General features: G+C 50.6%; 13 protein-coding genes across 13 annotated transcripts; 6 read left to right on the top strand and 7 right to left on the bottom strand.

The window, feature by feature from the left end:
* Positions 1–348: 348 nt before the first annotated feature.
* COCVIDRAFT_91590 (hypothetical protein) lies at positions 349–2,027 on the top strand (the record flags this gene model as incomplete). Its single annotated transcript, XM_014703993.1, has 3 exons — positions 349–405; positions 458–1,013; positions 1,084–2,027. The coding sequence occupies 3 exons, from the start codon at positions 349–351 to the stop codon at positions 2,025–2,027; spliced, it is 1,557 nt and encodes a 518-aa protein (XP_014559479.1).
* A 338-nt stretch (positions 2,028–2,365) lies between these two features.
* Positions 2,366–2,971, top strand: COCVIDRAFT_24154 (hypothetical protein; the record flags this gene model as incomplete). The annotated part of the gene is made up of 1 exon (XM_014703956.1): positions 2,366–2,971. One exon carries the CDS (start codon positions 2,366–2,368, stop codon positions 2,969–2,971), a length of 606 nt encoding a protein of 201 aa, XP_014559442.1.
* Positions 2,972–3,089: 118 nt separating this feature from the next.
* On the bottom strand, positions 3,090–4,302 carry COCVIDRAFT_91638 (hypothetical protein; the record flags this gene model as incomplete). Its single annotated transcript, XM_014703992.1, has 2 exons — positions 3,090–4,033; positions 4,137–4,302. The coding sequence occupies 2 exons, from the start codon at positions 4,300–4,302 to the stop codon at positions 3,090–3,092; spliced, it is 1,110 nt and encodes a 369-aa protein (XP_014559478.1).
* Positions 4,303–4,573: 271 nt separating this feature from the next.
* On the bottom strand, positions 4,574–4,738 carry COCVIDRAFT_91518 (hypothetical protein; the record flags this gene model as incomplete). The annotated part of the gene is made up of 1 exon (XM_014703991.1): positions 4,574–4,738. A coding segment is annotated over one exon (165 nt), but the record flags the coding sequence as incomplete, so codon positions are not given.
* Positions 4,739–5,557: 819 nt separating this feature from the next.
* Positions 5,558–6,760, top strand: COCVIDRAFT_91624 (hypothetical protein; the record flags this gene model as incomplete). The annotated part of the gene is made up of 3 exons (XM_014703990.1): positions 5,558–5,632; positions 5,690–6,177; positions 6,232–6,760. The coding sequence occupies 3 exons, from the start codon at positions 5,558–5,560 to the stop codon at positions 6,758–6,760; spliced, it is 1,092 nt and encodes a 363-aa protein (XP_014559476.1).
* A 337-nt stretch (positions 6,761–7,097) lies between these two features.
* COCVIDRAFT_91524 (hypothetical protein) lies at positions 7,098–8,732 on the bottom strand (the record flags this gene model as incomplete). The annotated part of the gene is made up of 3 exons (XM_014703989.1): positions 7,098–7,367; positions 7,431–8,307; positions 8,641–8,732. 3 exons carry the CDS (start codon positions 8,730–8,732, stop codon positions 7,098–7,100), a joined length of 1,239 nt encoding a protein of 412 aa, XP_014559475.1.
* A 275-nt stretch (positions 8,733–9,007) lies between these two features.
* On the bottom strand, positions 9,008–9,938 carry COCVIDRAFT_35237 (hypothetical protein; the record flags this gene model as incomplete). Its single annotated transcript, XM_014703988.1, has 2 exons — positions 9,008–9,862; positions 9,909–9,938. The coding sequence occupies 2 exons, from the start codon at positions 9,936–9,938 to the stop codon at positions 9,008–9,010; spliced, it is 885 nt and encodes a 294-aa protein (XP_014559474.1).
* Positions 9,939–11,883: 1,945 nt separating this feature from the next.
* Positions 11,884–12,099, top strand: COCVIDRAFT_45869 (hypothetical protein; the record flags this gene model as incomplete). The annotated part of the gene is made up of 1 exon (XM_014703987.1): positions 11,884–12,099. A coding segment is annotated over one exon (216 nt), but the record flags the coding sequence as incomplete, so codon positions are not given.
* A 242-nt stretch (positions 12,100–12,341) lies between these two features.
* COCVIDRAFT_35235 (hypothetical protein) lies at positions 12,342–13,246 on the bottom strand (the record flags this gene model as incomplete). Its single annotated transcript, XM_014703986.1, has 3 exons — positions 12,342–12,842; positions 12,908–12,977; positions 13,029–13,246. 3 exons carry the CDS (start codon positions 13,244–13,246, stop codon positions 12,342–12,344), a joined length of 789 nt encoding a protein of 262 aa, XP_014559472.1.
* Positions 13,247–13,483: 237 nt separating this feature from the next.
* On the top strand, positions 13,484–14,132 carry COCVIDRAFT_91707 (hypothetical protein; the record flags this gene model as incomplete). Its single annotated transcript, XM_014703985.1, has 2 exons — positions 13,484–13,557; positions 13,607–14,132. 2 exons carry the CDS (start codon positions 13,484–13,486, stop codon positions 14,130–14,132), a joined length of 600 nt encoding a protein of 199 aa, XP_014559471.1.
* Positions 14,133–15,366: 1,234 nt separating this feature from the next.
* Positions 15,367–15,984, top strand: COCVIDRAFT_91813 (hypothetical protein; the record flags this gene model as incomplete). Its single annotated transcript, XM_014703984.1, has 1 exon — positions 15,367–15,984. A coding segment is annotated over one exon (618 nt), but the record flags the coding sequence as incomplete, so codon positions are not given.
* A 1,216-nt stretch (positions 15,985–17,200) lies between these two features.
* On the bottom strand, positions 17,201–17,401 carry COCVIDRAFT_91576 (hypothetical protein; the record flags this gene model as incomplete). The annotated part of the gene is made up of 1 exon (XM_014703983.1): positions 17,201–17,401. A coding segment is annotated over one exon (201 nt), but the record flags the coding sequence as incomplete, so codon positions are not given.
* Positions 17,402–17,722: 321 nt separating this feature from the next.
* On the bottom strand, positions 17,723–19,765 carry COCVIDRAFT_24145 (hypothetical protein; the record flags this gene model as incomplete). Its single annotated transcript, XM_014703955.1, has 3 exons — positions 17,723–19,114; positions 19,164–19,243; positions 19,297–19,765. 3 exons carry the CDS (start codon positions 19,763–19,765, stop codon positions 17,723–17,725), a joined length of 1,941 nt encoding a protein of 646 aa, XP_014559441.1.
* Between the last annotated feature and the right edge of the window lie 51 nt (positions 19,766–19,816).

Raw genomic sequence — 19,816 nt, 5'->3', positions numbered from 1 at the left:
ACCCAAACGTCCGTTCATGTCGTGCGACATCAATTTGATGCTTGCGAGAGGATTGCGTCGGCTACTGATAGTAATCACGATGAGTTAGGCAGGTCTCCATGTTCGGCATCCTGCAAAGTGGCAGGTATCCCAACTCGGAAATGCTTTGGCGAGGAGATGCCTTCGCCAATGTGACGGGGAAACGGCAGTTCTGCATATCCCTGTGCTTGCAACCTCGTGTCCCGAGGGCCAGTTAAGATTTGTATATTTGCCCAGGCTAGCCATTCCGCCACTGTGTGTTTGCATTCTGGATTTCGTCGTTGAAACAGCATTGTCTCTGTTTTGCGGCTACTTGTTTAAAAGAGCATAATGGGCATTATAGACGAAGAACGTCTCCGCCTGGTTGCGATTTGGGCGCCCGTTGCTGTATGTCAACCTTGCTGGCTCATTGACAAATATCAGGCCTGATAGGTTCCAGTTCATCGCATACGTCGTCTTGAACGCAATTTACAATGTCACACTACACCCTCTGGCCAAATATCCTGGGCCATTACTCTGGCGCATCTCTCCGATCCCGTCCATCATACACCTGCTACGCGGCCGCATTGCCTTTGAGTACAAGCGTCTCCATGACAAATATGGACCAGTTGTTCGCGTTATGCCAAATGAACTCTCTTTCAATACGGCAAAATCTTGGGACGATATCTATGGCCACCGTGTCGGTCTTCCCAGTATGGAAAAGGACGCTATCCATGTCGGCGCTGTAGAGGCCATTCCTGGGGCCACGAACTTGACCATGGCACCAGCTTCTCAACATGCTCGGCAGAGGAGAGCATTGTCCCATGCCTTCTCCAAGCAAGCACTAATGGAGCAAGAACCGATCCTCAAGGGTTATGTAAGCATGTTTGTCGAGCGATTGAGGGAGATGGCTGAGCGAGGCGAGCCAGCGAATATGGTGTCATGGTTCAATTTTTGCACATTTGATATCATTGGTGATTTGAGTTTTGGCGAACCGTTTGGATGTCTTCGAGAAGGTACGGTTTTCGAGCGACCCATGTGCAAATTCGGGGATATGTGATCAAAGCAGTACTAAGAGTGTTCCAGGTGAAGGGTCCGAGTCCGCAAACTGGGTTGTCCTCATTTACGAGGCAATCAAGTCGGGTGCCATTGAGCAGGCTACCCGCCGCTTTGCCAAACCCGGGTCCACGATGCAGAAGTTCCTTATGTGGTGTATTCCTAGTGTGATCCGCGAGCGCCGCATCCGTCACTTGCGCAACTCTACGGAAAAAACAGTCAAGAGGCTCAGCACGAAGAGCGACCACCGCGATTTCATCTGGTACATTCTGAAGCAGCGGGAAAAGAAGAACGAGGTCAGCGACAGCGAAGTCATCATGAACGCGGCTCTCTTCATCGTTGCAGGCAGCGAGACAACAGCCACGGAGCTGTGCGGATTAACAAATTACCTGCTGCGCAACCCGGAGATATTTCAAAAGCTCAAGGATGAGATCAGAGGCGCATGCAAGACCGAAGCTGATCTCAACATGGACGTTTTGGGTAAGTTGCCGTACATGAACGCCTGTATAGAAGAAGGCCTCCGTATCTTTCCCCCCGTCCCAGTCGGTCTCTTGCGCAATGTGCCCAAAGGCGGCGCTCTCATCGACGGACACTTTGTTCCAGAATACACATCCGTCTGCGTTTCTTCATGGAGCGCCTCGCATTCGGCAGCCAACTTTATTGAGCCCGACACCTTCATTCCCGAGCGGTTCCTGGACACGCCAGACTCCAAAGCCCGATTCGGTAGTGACATAAAGAAGGCTGCACAGCCCTTTTCGTTGGGGCCCAGAGGATGCATTGGCAGGAATCTGACGTACGTAGAGCTGAGACTGATTCTTGGGGCCTTTTTGTGGAATTTCGATGTTGAGTTTGCAGAGAATGGGGGGAGGTTGTGGGATCCAAAGGGCGAGTTTGAGGGGCTCAAGGCGTTTAATACGTGGGAGAAGAGTCCGTTAATGGTCAAGTTGACGGATATTAGAAAGACGAGCGCTTGAACGCTGGGTACCATTTACACCACCTAAACAGTCATAATATCAGTAGTTTGACCAGTCGACTTCGTAACAGTGAATATGCAGACTACTTATGATGTCATACGGTGCAGCACGTGTTTTCGCGACACCGCGACGCGGGGCAATTGCAAGCCCTCCAAGTCTCGTACGTCAGCGCTCCCAATCTTGCATTACCAGGGAATAAACCACAAAAACCACCAATGTATAAAAGACCTCTACAATCTCTCTTAACATCCCGCTCAGCAGCCCCACCCAAACTCCGTCCATTCCCCCATTACACCCGCACCTTTCACCATTCACGACTCATCTACGCCGCCTACAACATGCCGCAACTCCCACGCATCCTAAAAACCGAAGACCTGCCCGCCACATCCGCAAAATGGATTTCGTTCCAGAAAATCTCCTGGCAGGACCAAACCGGCAAAGACCGCGTCTGGGAAGCCGCAGCACGAAAGACACGCGGTAAGTCTGGCGTCGACGCCGTCGCTATCGTGACACTCATCCGGCACCCGTCTCGCCCGCCTTCTACAATCATCATTTTGCAGTACAGGCCCCCCATGAATGCTGTGTGTGTGGAATTACCCGCGGGACTGGTGGATGAGAAGGAATCGCCGAGTGAAGCCAGTGTGCGTGAATTGCACGAGGAGACGGGGTATAAGGGTAAATTGAAGTTTATTAGTCCGACAATTGTGTCTGACCCGGGGATGAGCACGGCGAATATGCAGTTAGCGGTTGTGGAGGTGGAGTTGAAGGAGGGAGATAAGGAGCCGGAGCAGGCGCTGGATGATGGCGAGTTTATTGAGCGCGTGGTTGTGCCGGTGGATGAGTTGTATGAGCGGTTGATTCAGTATGATAAGGAGGGCAAGACGGTGGATGCGAGGTTATGGCATTGGGCTGCGGGGTGGCATGCGGCTAAGTCTATGATGTGAGGGTGGCAGTGTTGAACGGGATTATTCACATGGAATTCATTGATTTGCGTAATGGTATGAATGAGATGGATAGATTAGGGTGTACGACTAGAAACTCATTATATCCTTCAAATAGCGCTCATACCCCACCGCCAACTTCAACCAGAATCTTAACCTGGTTATCCTTGTCGTTGATCAGACTCTTGAAGCCCTTTTCCTCCACCTCCGTCAGAGCAATCTTCTGCGTAATCATGGCCTTTGGATCCATGTCGCCCCGGCTAAGTGCGTCAATCACTTCTTGAAAGTCGCCGATCTCGTACGTCGCAATACCCATGTAGCTTCGCTCCTTGAAGTTGAAGTCGTTAGTCTGGATGGTGCATGGCTTCTCCCAAATAGCAATGTTGACAATGCAGCCACGAGCACGTGTGGCATGGACGGCCTGATTGAGTGCTGCTTGGACGCCAGCACAGTCATAAACTACATGTACGCCCTTTCCTCCGGTGAGTTCGCGACAGCGGGTCGCGAGGTCTTCGTTCACGGGGTTGATGATGTAGTGTGCGCCAAAGTTTCTTGCAAACTCTTGTCTCTTTTTACTGATTTCTGAAACAATGATCTTGTCGCAGCCGTTTGCCTTGAGAGCGAGAATAGTTGAGATTCCAATAGGGCCACCTCCCAAAACGAGCACGCTATCACCTTTCTTGTAAGGACTGACTTTGACGGCGTGCCAGCCAACAGCTAGAGGCTCGACCAGGGCGCCAATCTCGAGCGGGACGTTGTCAGGAAGGTGGTATAGGGTCGATGTTGGAACGACAATGTGATCTGCCAACCCACCACCCCATCCAGATAGGCCGATGAAGCCATTGGACCAACAGCAGTTATGCAATCCCTCTTCGCACGCGACACAGGTGTCATCGTAGATGATGGGCTGGATAACAACCCTGTCGCCAACCTTATAGTCTGTGACACCCTCACCAACCTCTTCTATTGTTCCGCTAAACTCGTGGCCAAAGGTAAGTGGGACTGTTTCGCCGGTGATTGGATGAGGTGTGGTAGGACAGAGGTTTGGACCACCTAGGTACTCAGCTTGGGACCACATTTTCGTCACTCTGCCAACTTACCCAAATACTCGTGGAGGTATAAAGGCGCGTCAGTCTCTTTGCTCTGGAATTCGATTACGCATACATACCACTGCCACAGATTCCGACCCACGCTGGTTTTATCTTGACTTGGCCTGGCTTGACTTCTGGGATTGGAATCTTCTCAAATCTCAGGTCCTTTTGACCGTGGAACCGCAGCGCGTTCATGGTACCATTGCTCGAAGGTGCGGACTGAGCCGGATTTGAAGCTGACATGTTTCCAGGTGCTATTACAGATATTATGCGACTTCGTGATTCGAAATCTAGATGAGATGATTAAAGAGAAGAGTTGGAGTGAAAGATATATGGCGATGCCAGCACAACGTAGCCCTCGAGACTGAGAGCTAGCCACGCCATGCTTCAAGTCTCGCGCCTGATTGCTCAATTCTCGGCATTTCTGGCTATCCGTGCTGTTGGAATACTGGAACGGCGGATTGCTGTGCCCATCTCCATCACGGCATACCACATTCGGCAAGCCCAGTGTCCATCACCCCGCACCCTGAGTGCGGGGTATCAAACATTGACGAAGTTGGAGCAGGTTTGAGGATTGAATTATTTTCCCGGGACTAACCGGAGCTGGAGAATTGGGATACCACTTCTGGTCATGGAAGCTCTTGGGGGACTGGGTCCAGGGTAGAAAGAGAATTTGGTCGTTGATAACGGTCAATTGCTTGAGAGGGACAAGCTCCTCTATTCACATCCAATACAGAATCGACAGCAATGCCCAGGATGGAATCGCAAGAGACAATCAAGGAGAATTTGGTCACATCTAAGGAGATGATCTGAGCGACGGAGCGAAAGGCAATCATGGGTGAAGTGATGATGGTGGTTGCGAGGAGAAGATGATGACGTCGGCAACTGTCGGCGATCGGAATGAGTGCTGGTCGGCCGCTGGACCGATCGGAACGACGTCGGAAACATTTTTTCTCTGTTAACTGTTCGCTCTACAAGCTTCATACGGCCTTCTGACAGCGCTAGTCTAGACAATTAAGTCGCGTTCGAAGCTTGAATGGCGGCACGACAAGCTCTGCCACACTTCGGCATAGCCGAAACGAGGCAATACGTAGCGCGGGCTACTTAGACGCGGGATGTAGCAAGCTTTGGCATCTAGTCGTCAACGGCGTGTGCGAAAACACGATGCAACGGTAAAAAGCGCGATCATTGACGCGTGGGTGACGGTCAAGAAAAGGTACAATGCACAACACACTAGATAACCCTCCCATGTCTGCACGACGGTCCAATCACACGGCCCCACAGGTCTCCATGGCGGGGGCATTCTAGAACTCCATCCACTGTTATGATATCACTGGCCAGTGACGATGGGTCTTGTCGACAGCTGGCCGTAGATTTCCCGGTGCTTCAACCCCGGGGCTTCAAATACCTCCCATTACCCCTCGACACCTGCCCCTCCATTGCACATTTCCCTTCGCCCTTTCCCTCCTCACACACACACGGTGTATCCAACTTCAAGATGCCTTACCCAGAGACCACCGACGCTTTTGCCGTCACTGACATCAAGAACTGGAGCAACTTTACCCGCAAGGAGGTCAGTTTCCGGCCCGAATTTCCCACCAATCCAATCGTCTTACTGACCTTCTGGTAGCTGCCCCTCAAGAAATTCGAGGAGCACGACGTCGACATCGCTATTGATGCCTGTGGTGTATGTGCTTCAGATGTTCACACCATTAGCGGTGGATGGGGCGAGTCAATTCCTCTTCCTCTCTGCGTAGGACACGAGGTCATCGGCAAGGTCATCAAGGTTGGATCAAAGGTCACCAAGGTCAAGGTTGGCGATCGTGCCGGTATTGGCGCTCAGATTGGCGCCGACTTGACCTGCGATCAATGCAAGAACGACCAAGAGAACTACTGCCCCAACTCTGTCGACACATACGGTGCTAAGCACACCGATGGCACTGTTGCACAGGGTGGCTACGCCAGCCACATCAGAGGTCATGAGTACTTTGTCTTCAAGATCCCAGACAACATCGAGACTTCCCTGGCGGCACCTATGCTGTGTGCTGGTCTCACCACATATTCGCCATTGAAGAGGCTAGGAGCCGGTCCTGGAAAGAAGGTCGGTATCATTGGACTGTAAGTTTCTCAACACCAAGGATATTGCAGTATCAGCCACTAACACCATTAAAGCGGAGGTCTCGGTCACTTTGGTGTCCTCTGGTCCGTCGCCATGGGCGCTGACACCTACGTCATCTCACACACCCCCAACAAGAAGGACGACGCTCTGAAGATGGGAGCCAAGGACTTCATCGTCACCAAGGAAAAGGGCTGGTCCGAGCCATGGAAGTTCCACTTCGACTTCGTCATCAACACCGCCGATGCCACCGACAAGTTCGACCTCGCAGAATACTTCTCCATCCTCAAGGTCAACGGCACCTTCCACATGGTCGGCTTCCCCGACAACCCGCTTCCCCCCATTCCCGCCCAGATCTTTGCCCCCAACGGCTGCTACATGGGCGCCTCGCACATTGGCAACCGACCCGAGATGGAGGAGATGTTCGAGCTCGCTTCCAAGCAAAATATCAAGAGCTGGGTGCAGGAAATCCAGATCAGCGAGGAGGGCTGCAAGGAGGCCGTTGAGCGCGTCTACAAGAACGACAATGTTAGGTACAGGATAACGCTGACGGGCTTTGACAAGGTCTTTGGTAAGAGGGCTTAGAAAGCTGCAATAGACAAACACTACTATATACCCGCAGGCTGTCAGTGCTTCTATTACAAAAATATATACTGATATATTCTTACCATGACGTCATGTTTGCTACTATGCTCTGTTGTGTCACTGGGACTAAGTACATACAGCTTTCCTCGCAAACGCGAATCTAGCCAGTATAGATTTGATGCCAATACTATCCCGTAAACAAAAGTGATAGCGAACAATGAGATGGAAAGAAGTTCAAGAAAAAAGGTAATTCTGATTGGTATTCAAGATAAAACTCCAAAAACATGCAGCCCACTAATGTACACGCTTTGCTTTCCTACTCCTCACCCTCTTAGACTTAAGCAACCTCTTCCACCATCTTCCCACTAAATGGCTTTTGCTGCGCCGCTTTCGCCACTTCACCGGCAAACATGCTGCCAACAGGCGTTTGTAGCCACTCCTCCGGGACGCCGAGCTGTGTGCCCTTTCCATTTTGGATGTAGCGGACGAAGAGGGGATTTGCGCGCTCGGGTTCTGGTTCTTCGGGCCCGTCTTCCGGGGCGTCTTGGGCGGCTTTGCGGCCGCGTTTTGGGGGTTGTTTTTTGAGGAGGCGGTTGATGGTATCGAGCTGGAGGTGTGGATTAGTGGATATTCAAGTGGGATGTGCGGATTAATGGAAAGGGAGACGTACCTTTTCTTCCTCGTTCCTCTTCTCGCTGAGATTCTTTCTTCGTCTTGCCATTTCCGCCCTGCGCATAGCGTGCTCTTCTGCCGTGAGATGTTTCTTCTTCTGTGCTTCGTTGGAGAGAGCCAGGAGACCTCCGTCAGTGTCGTCGTTGACTAGCGCGCGTTGTCGTTTGGTCATCTTGGTTACATCGGGCGTTTGGTCACGGCTGAGTTCCTCGTCGCTGTCTATTTCTTCGTCCATGTCTGCACCAGGCGTTACGCCCATGTCGTCATCGTCCTCGCCTTCAGCGTCTTCGTCTTCGCCCTCTGCATCTTCGTCGTCGAGATCCGAATCAGGGTCGCTCAGCTCCTCGTCATCGTCATCGTCCATTGCCATTTCTTTGGCCTCGACCTTGTCTTGGGCCTTGGTGGTTGTTCCGGCGGATGACTTGACGGGGATGCTTCGATTGGTGTTCACAACGATGCGTGGTGCTGGCGTATCCTCCATATCATCGTCCTCGTCTCCCTCTGCGTCCATATCTTCATCGTCGTCGTCGCCTTGGGCATCTTCGTTGTCCTCCGAGTCCTCATCCACATCCATGGCATCGGCCTCGTCTACATCTTCGTCCTCTTCTTCATCCTCTTCATCTTCGCTATCGACCTCCTGGACCACGCGACTGTTCCGTGACGCGCGCTTGCCCACGACTATGTTCTCACGACTGACACCCGCTTTGGGTGCGGCACCGCCAGTGGCTTGCCTGAGCTTGTTGGGCGATGATTTTACTGTGAGGTGTATTGACTGGCGCGTCTCCTCGGGCGAGGAGCGCTGTATGGTAGCAGCCGCAAGTGACTGATTTGCCGTGCCGCGTCGCGGACGGGTCGAGGAAGCTGTAGGAGTGGCACTGTACGATGTTAGAGGAGCCGGAGCTGCGCGTGACCGTAGGCGAGGCATGGGTATGGCAATATGTGCGAGCAAGGCCGTCAAGAGGAGGAGAAGAGGAGAGCAGGTTAATGAGAGGGATGGTGATGGCGTAAGATGACCTCCGTGTGCCCCCGTGGCTCAAGGCAGGGGTGTTCGCGTATGTGTGTAGGCGGGTGGCACAAAGATGGAGGTGAAGGACAAAAAGAGGGCCCTGTGTGGCCCTGACAGCTCTCTACGGCGGTTGTCGTCCCCGCGCTGCCCTTGGCGATGGGTGCCAGCCAGCTATGCGTCGCGCGCGCAGTCAGCCACATACCTGCTGTTTCCTCGACCGTCCCATCCATCTCCCTCGGACTCATCATACTCGGTGCTTATGCGTCGCATCCGCTTAGCCGCACGCTCAGCCATTGTTGCGATCAAACAGGCGGTGGTATTATGTCTCGCGAGTGTTCCAATTGGCCGTTGCGACCACTTAACGCGTGAAGTTACTCTGCGCTGGCTCAACCTTCAGATGGAGAAGCGCCGGGATCTTCCCCAAGTCCTATTCCCGCTAGCCTCATCGGGCTAGATACTGGTCTCGCCCACGGTCACCAACGCACGCCGCATCACTTGCATCACTTGCATCACTTCCCTTGCAGACAATGAACATGACTCTTGCATTCGTTACTCGTCTATCAGCATCCCTAAGCAAGCGCTCCCTTCACACTCTCCTCAAAGCTCTCCTTTGGTATTCCAAGCTTGTCATTCCAAAGACCCAAGGGCGCGAAGTTGCCCAGCTCCTCCTTTGAAAATGTCACGCTCTGTAGCAGGTCTGGAATGGCCGAGAAATCTCCCTTCTGGAGCTTTTCGCGCGCTTGTGCAATGTGGTCTTGGACATTGACTTTCTCAACTGTCCACTTTGCACCCGTCACCTTTTCCGCCGCTGCCAGGATTTCCTTTTGTGTCGTCTGGAAGCCGCTGATGTACACGTACTGGTTCTTTGTCTGATCCGCATGCTCGAGAACCTTGACTGTTGCAACACCAATCTGGTGAAGATTCGTTGCGGAGAATGTAGCCTCGCCGTCATCGAACAAGGTGACAGTCTTGGAATGGCTTTGGAAGCCCAAGAACCCAACCTTCAGCCCCCAGTCAAAGAATGGACCAGTAGCTATACTCGTCCAGCTGATTTCCGCCTCCTTGCTCTTAAGATAGTTGACAACGGCAAACTTGGCCTCAAACACGGGTACAATCTCACGAGCTCGCTTGTCAGGCGTATTGCTTCCGTACTCTGAGGGGATGAAACGTTTCACACCTGCCGCAATGGCAGCGTCAATCAGCTTGTGCTGATCACCAAGTGCCAGGCCACCGACAAGAGATATCACAGCATCCTGTCCTTGGAAAGCTGCCTTGAGACTGTCCTGCGAACTGTAGTCTGCGTGGATCACTTTGACATCGGGAGGGAATTTGGAATTCGAGTTTTGACGTGAGAGCACAGTTGTGTTGAAAGAAGATTCTTTCAAAAAGGCATTCAGAATTGAGGGTCCTAGGTTTCCGCCCGCCTGGTACTGTTAGTATCCACTAACCAGGTGTATACGAGATACCTACCCCGATGATGATGACGTTTTTGATCGACATGGTTAAGGGACAAGAAATAGAAGAAAGATGCAGGTGTGGAGGAGCTTTAGAAATGTGTGTGCAATTTTTGTGTTGGATGAGGGTGAGGTTAGTTGTACGATACGTACTCTCCGGTCTTCTTATCTTATGTCTGGGTACGCCTCAAGGAAGACGTGATCAAGCATCGCTATGGTGCATGTAAAGTGCCCCACATGCACTAAACCCACGGTGTCTCGGGATCGCGCTTCTTCCCGCACGCATTAATAATCCAACTTGCCTCTGGCAGTACAGCAAGGTCCCACTACGAGCATTCCTAGTCCTGTAGCGCTCCGAAAAAAGTAACCAATGGTGCGCCACCTTAACGAAAGTATCCAAGTGTACACCCCAGCCGCTTTGTCCCAAGCCTCTGATGAGGAGTGTGTACCCAGCCTCTCAGGTGATAGTGGCCGAGAGTCTCGCCGTCTGCTAACCGATACTTTGGAACTACCGCCCGATGGGTGAGATGGTTTAGAAATGATGGCTTAGCTGATGGTGGGGCCTGCTTAACAAATTGTGCGGAACTGAAACCAGGACAACCAGGGAAACCCACGATACGTTCTCAACCGAGGTGTTGGGTTCCGCGCGTCGACAAGAAGCCATAGGAGTAAATACCGACCGGACTAATGCAGCCGAATAAGCTGGTCAATGTTCCTCTAGGCATGTAGGGTTACAAGTAGTCAAGTTGTCAACTTACGAATAATCTTTCATTAGGCACTGTGTCGCAATGGCTGGTCGGAAATAATCACAGCAAACATTCACTAAGAACTCAGAAGCAGAGAAAGCGGTACTAAAAACCATCAAAGGCATGTGGGATATTATGTCGGGAGTGAAAAGGCCTCATAAATCGAGATCAATGCGTTGTCCTGATACACCATACTTTGGAGAAGTGACGTTTCTGTCTATATGGAATAGAGACTACAATTAGCTGGTTGGCGGTCTGCTTGACGATGACTTGGATATTTTAGAGCTTCTCCGTCTACATCTACACTGAACTTACACAATATCACCCAACCCACACATCGCGCTGTTCATACCCAATGCTACAGTTCACAATGTTGACTATTCGGCGTATAAAAAAAGCGGATAACATTCTAGGATTACTATCCAAATACAATCAATATCAACAACCAAACCAAAAGGTACAACCTACGCAGAAATGACAAGCTTTCTTAGGAACCCCTCACTCTTCAGTTGTGGCTCCGTCTACGCAGAGGATATGCGCCGCCGATCCGAGCGACAGTGGATGCCAGAACCTAGGATTCCATTCCGAAGCCTCAGCCCGTCTCCTGCTTATACCAATTACACTTATGCTCAAGAAAAAGGAAATCGCCGGCCATACAATACAGAAACACGTGTTCCGTCTTCTCCTTTCAGTCGTCATGGTTTCACACACACAAAAGGAGACCGTCATCCATACAATACAGAAGAGCGTGTCCCGTCTTCTCCCTTTAGTCTTTATGGTTTTGCGCAAGACAAGGAAAACCGCCGTCCATCCACTGCAGAGTCACGTTCCTCGACTTCGTCGCCCTGTGGTCCCGAGTACTACCTCGAGCAGCCTCGTACAAGAACACATCGAACATACCAGGCAGAGGACAGAGTACCAAGTCCCAAGTACAAGTGCGAGTATGAGTATGAGTACAAGTCTGTGGAGTTCATACAGATGCCATGGGGGACATCGTATCAGTATTCCTACGGGTACCCTGCTGATCCACCTACACCACCTCATTCACCGCGCACAGGAACATACACTTCAAGCGGCAGATCGCGGAAAGCACATTACACAACTGAAGAACGTCGTCCACGTAGCGTTTCCCCCAAGCCCCGACGACAGCGTAAAAGTTCTAGTTCTCACCAGTATCCTCGCTCACCGCCGTCGGAATCCTACTCCTCGTATCGTGAGTCTCCTCCTGTACCTGAGGGCATTCAGCCTCGCAAAGATCTGTACGCTGTACTCAAGATCTCCCGTAGCGCTACGACCGACGATATCAAGAAGGCATATCGCGCTCTGAGCCTAAAGTGGCATCCTGATCGCTGCGCGAGCGAGGATCGCGCAAAGGCCACGAAGAAAATGGCCGAGATCAACCAGGCAAAGGAGATCTTGTGCGATCAGGGAAAGAAAGAGTACTATGATCACTTCGGTCTGATATCCAGTGACTTGTAGGCTACTCTGAAAGCAGCAGAGAGTTCGACAACCAAGTGACTTGAGCACCACTCTGACAGCAGAGAAATCATGACTCGCACACTACTTTGATAGTAGAGAAACCATGACTAGTACACCACTCTTATAGCAGAGAAGCAAGATACTGTACAACTACATATCATACATAATCATTTCCTTTCAGAAAAAGCACAAAACGTAGAAAAATATAGAATAAAATCATTCCTTCAAGCCATAGGCACAGGTCTCAAATGCCCATCCTTGTCATACTTTGCCTTGAAAAACGTATAACTCAGTGTCACAGTCTCAATCCCCTTCATGTTCGGATCGGTGACAAACTCCGGGTCGATGTAAAAGAAAACAGGCATATCCACCGTCTCCCCCGCGTTCAATCGCTGCTCTTCAAAGCAAAAACATTGGATCTTGCTAAAATACGGAGCCACCTGGCCGGGCGTAACAGAGTACGTCGCCACGCCGATGATGTCCTCGGGTGACTTGTTGGTAGCTGTGTAAAACGCTAGTGCCGTTTCGCCGGGGAGAACGCGGACTTCGCGTTGCTGGGGCACGAATTTCCAAGGGAGCACATCGGAGACGGAGCCGTTGAAGGTTATGCGGATGCGGGGGTGGTTGGTTACTGGTTTGAGGCGCTCGGCGGGGTCGACGCTGGAATCGCCGCCGTGCGCGGCGGACTTGATGGGTTGGCCGCCCCAGCCGGTTTGTTGGCAGATCTTTAGGATTGAAGTTAGTGGGAGGGGAATTGGCAAGATGGGGAGGTGGTGTGGGGAGTATATACCATTTTGTACATGGGTACTGAGCCGTATGTTATAGCTACGAATCCGACTATTACACTAAATACATAGTTCCTGTTCACATTGAGTGATTGTTCCACCGGATTGAGTCCGCTTCATGCTCACATGACGGTTCTGTTCTTCATCTTGTATTGCGCGTGCATTTGGTCCATTCGCGGTACGGTACCATGTTGCGCAGCTCTAGTGGTGTTTAAGCATTTTTGCACGGCGAAGGCGGGATTGCGGGCACGTGGTATCCTGGCGAGCGAACGGGAGCATGTTGAACATGTCCATAGGCCTATTTGCCGCGAGGGCAGCTGTCGTAGTGTTGACGTGAAGGACATTGTTGTGTGAGCAGAGATGCAGTGAATTGGTTGTCGAACCCTCGGTGGACTGGTGGAACTTCGCCGCGGGATTTAACCGCTTTAGGAATGTCTACAAGGGCAAAAGTTCTGGGCTGGTTGCGCGCGTCGTTTTTAACACTCCAGCACGACCTATCTACAAGCCACCACTCATTTTACTCTTTGCGCATATATACCCTAATCTTTTTTTTCTCACTAAAGCTCAACAGCCTGGGCACCATGACGACGGTTCTCTGCGGCGTCTGCGAGACAGAGCCAAAGAAGTACAAATGTCCGACTTGCGCGCTTCCATAGTACGGCATACTCAGCTTCTCCTTAGGATAAAGAAACTAACATAGACAGCTGCTCATTAGCATGTTTCAAAACACACAAAGTCACACACCCAGAAGATGCCGTTTCGTCAACATCAAAACCCGCTGAGCCAACCATCCCACAACCACCACCACCCGCTCCCATACCACGCTACCTCAAAAGCCGCACCGACTTCTCCACTCTAGCCACCAGCCCCAAATATCAAGACCTTCTAAAAGCAAACCCTATATTGCTCTCCACCCTCCAACGCGTCTACGCCAAGACCATACAACCAGACCCGGAAGACGAAAGACGGCGGCGCATGCTCGAAAGGAACATGTCTCGAGGACGAGGTTCAAGAGGCAGAGGAAGAGGCAGGGGAAGGGGTGGCAGGCATTGGGAGGAGAGAGAAGAGAGGTGGACACCTAAGAAGGGGGATAAAGATGCCATGGCGGTGTTGAAGTCGATTCGGGACGGGGAGGACAATCAAGAGGAGAAAGAGGCTATGGCACAATTTGTGGAGTTGGTCGACGAGCTTTTCGGGAAAAAAGATAAGAAAACTGGTGTTGAAGGATGAGCATCAACCTCAGCTACGGAATCGTCGAGACGGTATACGTTGTGCCCTTGACTTGTCGAATCAAGCGAGCTCCTACCAGATGAACGAGAAAATCAAAAGGAGTGTGGCTATTCGAAGAGCGGGGATTCCCAGCTGTTGAGCAATTCAGTGTATGCCAATAGGAATCGGATATGGATAGCGACGTATGTGAATGATCTGCCGCCAATAACCTGTCGCTCAGGTTTTCCTACCCCTTCATGGGCCATAAGCGTGGCTAATGGGGTTTCTGGCGCGTTACATGCCGGCTGAGAAGATCCATGAGCCAATGTATAGCACATACTCCAATATGTACCAGCTATAGAAACATGTTCGGACAATTGTAGCATGTCTACAAACTTATATCCGGTACTATCGTACCCAGTCTAGTTACAAATGCAACCAACCTCAACTCAACCATCCGGACAAGATTATCAGTGAGCCCTCGAGTCAACTTCTAACCAACTAATACTGTTACTGTCATAGCATGGATGAATCTGTACTGTACTTTTTTTAGACCTAATCCTAGTGCTCACTTCAACGATGGTTATGCCAACCCACATCAAATTAGTGATTTATTAAATTGACTCACGGGCTATTTCTCCCATCCTATCTTGTAATCTATTTTCCATTTAATTCAGTATATTAATCCCAAACTCGGCCAAGATAACTGCGTATCCTGACGGTGAACATATTGGGAAACAAAATGCTGAATCTGGTACTACGAGAACTGCGACTCGAACATCAGGACAAGAATAGATGCCCAAGAGTTGGTTAGCTACAGAATACCGAAAGCGACTGCAGATTTCTGAGCGTTCGAGTGACTATTGTTTACTGCTTCATTGTCCACAAATAGCAGGAGACAACAGTCTCACAGCATTACCAACGAACCTTGAGAGGTAATGGATGTTTCGTTGTACTAAGGCAAACATCTAAAGGTGTTGAGACACTCACAATGTGCCAGAAAGTGTGCAAGTAGCAATTTAGAGACTCGCCTCTGAATCAGTGTCTTTCTTCTTTCCATAGCACCTTAAGTTTGCTTCCAAAGATATGTCTTATAGGCGTAAAGGCGACATCTAAAAGGAGTAATTGTCATTATTCTAAAAAGGCGCTCTTACCTCGCATGGGAGATGTTTATCGGACAGAGAAGAGTAAACTATCATATCCCGTGCCCTTCCCAAGAAAGCCACTCCTGTAAGTGTCGGGTATCCTCAAAATAATAAGGATATCCTGGGTTCAGAGAGTCGCCTGCCTTTATAATCACGTCAAACGCTCCGCCCACCTGGTTCCTTGCTCAGACATCAACACTTTCTCGTCAGCGATGCCGAATAGAGAGTTTATGTTCTTCCTAAAGCATACTCATCTGGCTAGCCCCAGACCAACCCGCTTCATGGATGGCACCAGTACAGTACGCTTCATAGAACAAAACCTTACCGTGCCGGAGTCTACCAACAACCGTGAACTCCATAAGTTTACACCCATCGTACCCAAACAGCTCTACCTCAACCCAAACGCAGGTGCAGCCTCACACTGTATCAAACGAAAGTCACTTCCCCATGCAGCACAGGATCTAGCACGAACAGTAAACAAAAGAGCTTCGCATCACGACAACGGCGTCTTACTCCCGCCCCTACCTATACATCGTAGCCCCGAAATACCCCACCGAACCATACGCTTCGAAGATTTCGTGCCAGAGCACAAACTCAAGACATGGCACGAGATGGACGACGACAAGTGGCGGGATGCACGCACAAATTCGATAAGTATCTTGATCACCAACATCATTGATAAATTCAGATACCAGGTTAGGAAGATAACACGGTACACAAGTCTCTGAACAAGCATGATTTGGTTATTAGGCGACGCATAGTTTCATAACCTTGTGTTGTATTCGTATTAGAAAGCAATGGACTTGAGTCTAGAAAGTAGCGAAGATTGCCCAACATTAGTCGATTTCAACGCATCAATAGACGTCAAATTAAATGAACATATACACACATCTAAAAAAACAACAAACTACAAAGTGAGTGGGAGGATTTTGAGAACAAAGGGATATAATTGCTACTGTAATAGTAATGGTATGTTCCGAGCCGCAGCCCCACATCCCGCAAAAGCCGATGACGACATGAATCCTCCCCGCCCACACATCGCACCCAATGAGTCATTTTCTGTTACCAACGCAGCTCATGAGACCAGCTGTCACGATTCCTCTCAGCAAAGCACTACCCAGTCGCCCGATCCTTTATGTTCTGTTTCTTACTAACTATGGAATGGATGTAACACAGCATTTCTCCATCGAGCACATCAGCCCGGCTGGCACAATTGGTTAGCGCGTGAGACTTTTAATCTCAAGGCTCAGGGTTCGGTAAGCTTTTCCAACCTGGATACAATCATGGGTTCGAATCACATAACTAACAAGTACGCAGAGTCCCTGGTCGGGCGATCAACGCACATGTTTTTTTTGCCTGAAGCATCGTATATTCTTCGGTTCCTTCTTCTTTGTTATCTTTTTTTTTGGCTTCGAGCAGACCACATGTATACATACAGTCTACTTTATATTTTTATTTTTCTCTCTCACTGATTCCAGGCTCTTTTAATTAGGTGAATGTAGTACTATATCATTAATCTCTATCCCCTTAGGCTATCCACCCCCTCGAATTACCTTACCAACCTTCTCCTCGAACCAAAAACGTACAACAGAAAATTAAAAACCCCCCCTCTCCTTTCCTTTCCCAAACATGCTAGTTCCCACAACCATACTCCCATCACCTTGTAACCCGCTGATATCAACAAAAAAACCACTAACCTTATAGGCAAAACAGCATCAAGTCCGTGCATGACGAATCTACCAAGAAGGGGAAGGGGGGGGGGGAGGTGCACCAGAAAAGTCCCTGACCCCGTTCCCCGCGTTTTTTTTTAAAGCTACGATAAAACGCCCTGTATTCAAGCTCAGACCCTAAGCCTTTTTTTTTGTTTGTTTATTTTCGCAAAAGGGTCAGGGCAAAGAGGTGGGGAGGTCAGTGCTACCTTTTTTTTTGTTTGTTTCTTTTATTCTAGAGTTGAAGAGATGCGTGCACGTGCTTTCCTTTGTTGCTTTTTTTTAGGTTGGTGTCTCGGAGACAGTGCGTGTGCCGTAGTGTTCGAAGAAGCGGGAAAGTCGGTGCTAAAAATGAGGTGTGGAAGAAGAAAAGATTGGTCAAGGGAGAGAGCGTAAGGGTCTGTGGGCTCGGTATGCCCTCTTTCCTTCTTAGGATATTGTTGGGTGTATGTAGATAAGGCTGGCTGACTTCGTTGAGGGTAACGGAGTCTCGGAATTCTGTGCGTGTGAGAACAAAACAAAACCCTGGCCCCCATTTTTGTATCACGAAACAAAAGTATCAATAGTGTTATTTTTTTTCTCTCTAACTTTTTTTCTTTAACTTGGAGATAAGAATGGATGCATGTCGAGTACGTGCGTTCTATGTACATGTGAACCAAGGTCGTATATGCCCATTCATGTTGTAGGTGTTGGAAAAAAAATGAACCATGCATGCTCATGCGGGATAGAGCCCCCAGCCTTCAAGCAACATATTGCTTTATTGTGGCGAGGCAACTTTTCCGGCAACAAGAGCGATCAATGCGGCCCCGACGCCGGAACCGTCCTTTGCGATACCGATCCGGATTCTCTTCTCCCCCTTGACGCCAATCTCTGGAACAGCACGCAGAGCCTCGCGAATGTATTCCTCAAAGTTGGGGTAAAACTCGACTAGCGATCCATCGACACCAATGTCAATTTCATCGCCCTGTTCACTGTCGATATCGCCGCGTGGAGGCTCAATGCCTGCTTTTTGCTCAGTGGTGGCAGCCGCCGCAGATTGGTTTAGACGGCCAGTGTTGATTACTACACCGGCAATGGCAACCGCAGCGAGACGAGCTGCACGGCGGCCAATCGCCGCGGCGATTTCACGGACGGCCTCTGCGTCTTCGGCGCTGACAGCGGAAATATCATACTCCTTGTCAAGAGTTTGTCTCAGCATGCGCAGGCCAGGGCTGTGGTCACCAGCGCATACACTGAGGAAGCTCGTGTCAATGCCCCACTGTTTCCATATTGGGCTGCCATCATGAATTTGGGTAGTGCTGTGCACATCGTTGGACGACGAGTTATCATCAGTGAAGAGCGGGACCTTGGGGTCCTTAATGAGCTTGAGCAGAGCAAGACGGAGCAGCTCACCCAGGAACATGCCTGATACGCGCTTCTCAAACATCTGAATACCGGGGTTCACCGAGTTCTTGTCAAGCTCAATATCGTACGGGTTGTTGGGCAGGGTGCGAAGCGAGTTATCAAACGAACCCCACTCAGTGTTGACAACCATCTCACCTGTGGACTTGTCATATTCACCCACTTCCTTATCATTGGTGAGCTTTGAGACCTTGGCCAGCTTCTCTACATACGCTCCATTGGTACCTGTTCCGAAGATGGCTCCGAGCAAGGTTCCAGTCTTTCCGGGAGAAGTATATGAGCGTGCCATGAGAGTTCCAACGGTGTCGTTGACCAAAGCAGCCACTTTGACGGGGAGGTGTAGCGCGTCAATCTCCGTCTGGAGCAGGGCACAGACGTCCTTGCCAATAGCATCTTCAATGTCGAAGCCCTTTGTCCAGCGCATCAACAGGCCCTTGTTGATGCCTATTTGCTGGACTGGGAAGGAAAAGGTGAAGCCCAAGTTAAAGATCTCCTCCTCTTCTGGCTGGCCTGCCTTGCCTTCCCTGCGTCGGAGAGTGCCGGCATAGTGGTCCTCGTGGTGGGCTTTCAGGAAAGCTTCAATCTGCTTTGCAAGAAATGAAAAGAGCTCCTTGGAAGTCTTGGCAACCATGAGCTCACGAGGAATGGCGACCTTGCTCTGGGTAATGGAGAAGGTGGTGTTACCATGTAGCTTGATGGAGCAGACGCGAAAGTTTGTGCCGCCCAAGTCAACAGCCATGTAAAGACCCTGTTTAGTTTAGAGATGGGTTTCGTCCACGTGCGCATTGGAAGTGTACCTTTTCCGTACCATTGGGAACGGCAGTGACGTAGGAAGGGATCTGGCTCATTTCGGTGCCCTTCTTCTCCAGGCCCTCGTCTGCGCGCCTGTCAGCGGGTGGATACAGTAACACAAGGTGGAGGGATGCATACCCATCTCCCTTATGAATTCCTTGACGGCCTTGTTGACGGCATTGTCGCTAAAGTCAAACTCGGCGGCGACCTGCTTGGCCTGGTCGGCGAGAGCCATGCTGCGCTTGTGGTTTCTGTTGAAGGTGCCGACGAACTCGACGTGTTGTTCTGGTTTGGGGCAGACGGGGGGTTCTTGTAGGACGAAGGGGTTTCGGAGGGTTATGGAAGGAGCTTGCTCTCTGTCAAGGATGCGGACGATGGCGTGTGGAAGGTGGGGTGCGAAGAAACCGGTAGCAAGCGCTAGCAGGAGAACAAGGACAGTGGCTACTGTGTGGGTCACAAGAGGCCGCCTGGAAGTGTTTTCTGACGGGGCGAAATGCTGGGTATGCCTTGGGCTCTGCGACGGGCGCGTGGCTTTACTTGGGCTGGACAGCGAGCCGTTCCAGCTGCTGCTGCGGCGGTGGGCGTTGGTGGTACCAATGCTGCTCATAGTAGTAGCTGCCCCGCCTTTACCAGCTATGACGAAGGACGAGGGGCAGGC

Source organism: Bipolaris victoriae (genome assembly GCF_000527765.1).
Source record: "Bipolaris victoriae FI3 unplaced genomic scaffold scaffold_18, whole genome shotgun sequence".
Lineage (NCBI taxonomy): Eukaryota > Fungi > Ascomycota > Dothideomycetes > Pleosporales > Pleosporaceae > Bipolaris > Bipolaris victoriae.
Note: the sequence above shows the minus strand (reverse complement) of the source record. Positions and strands in the feature narration are given on the sequence as shown.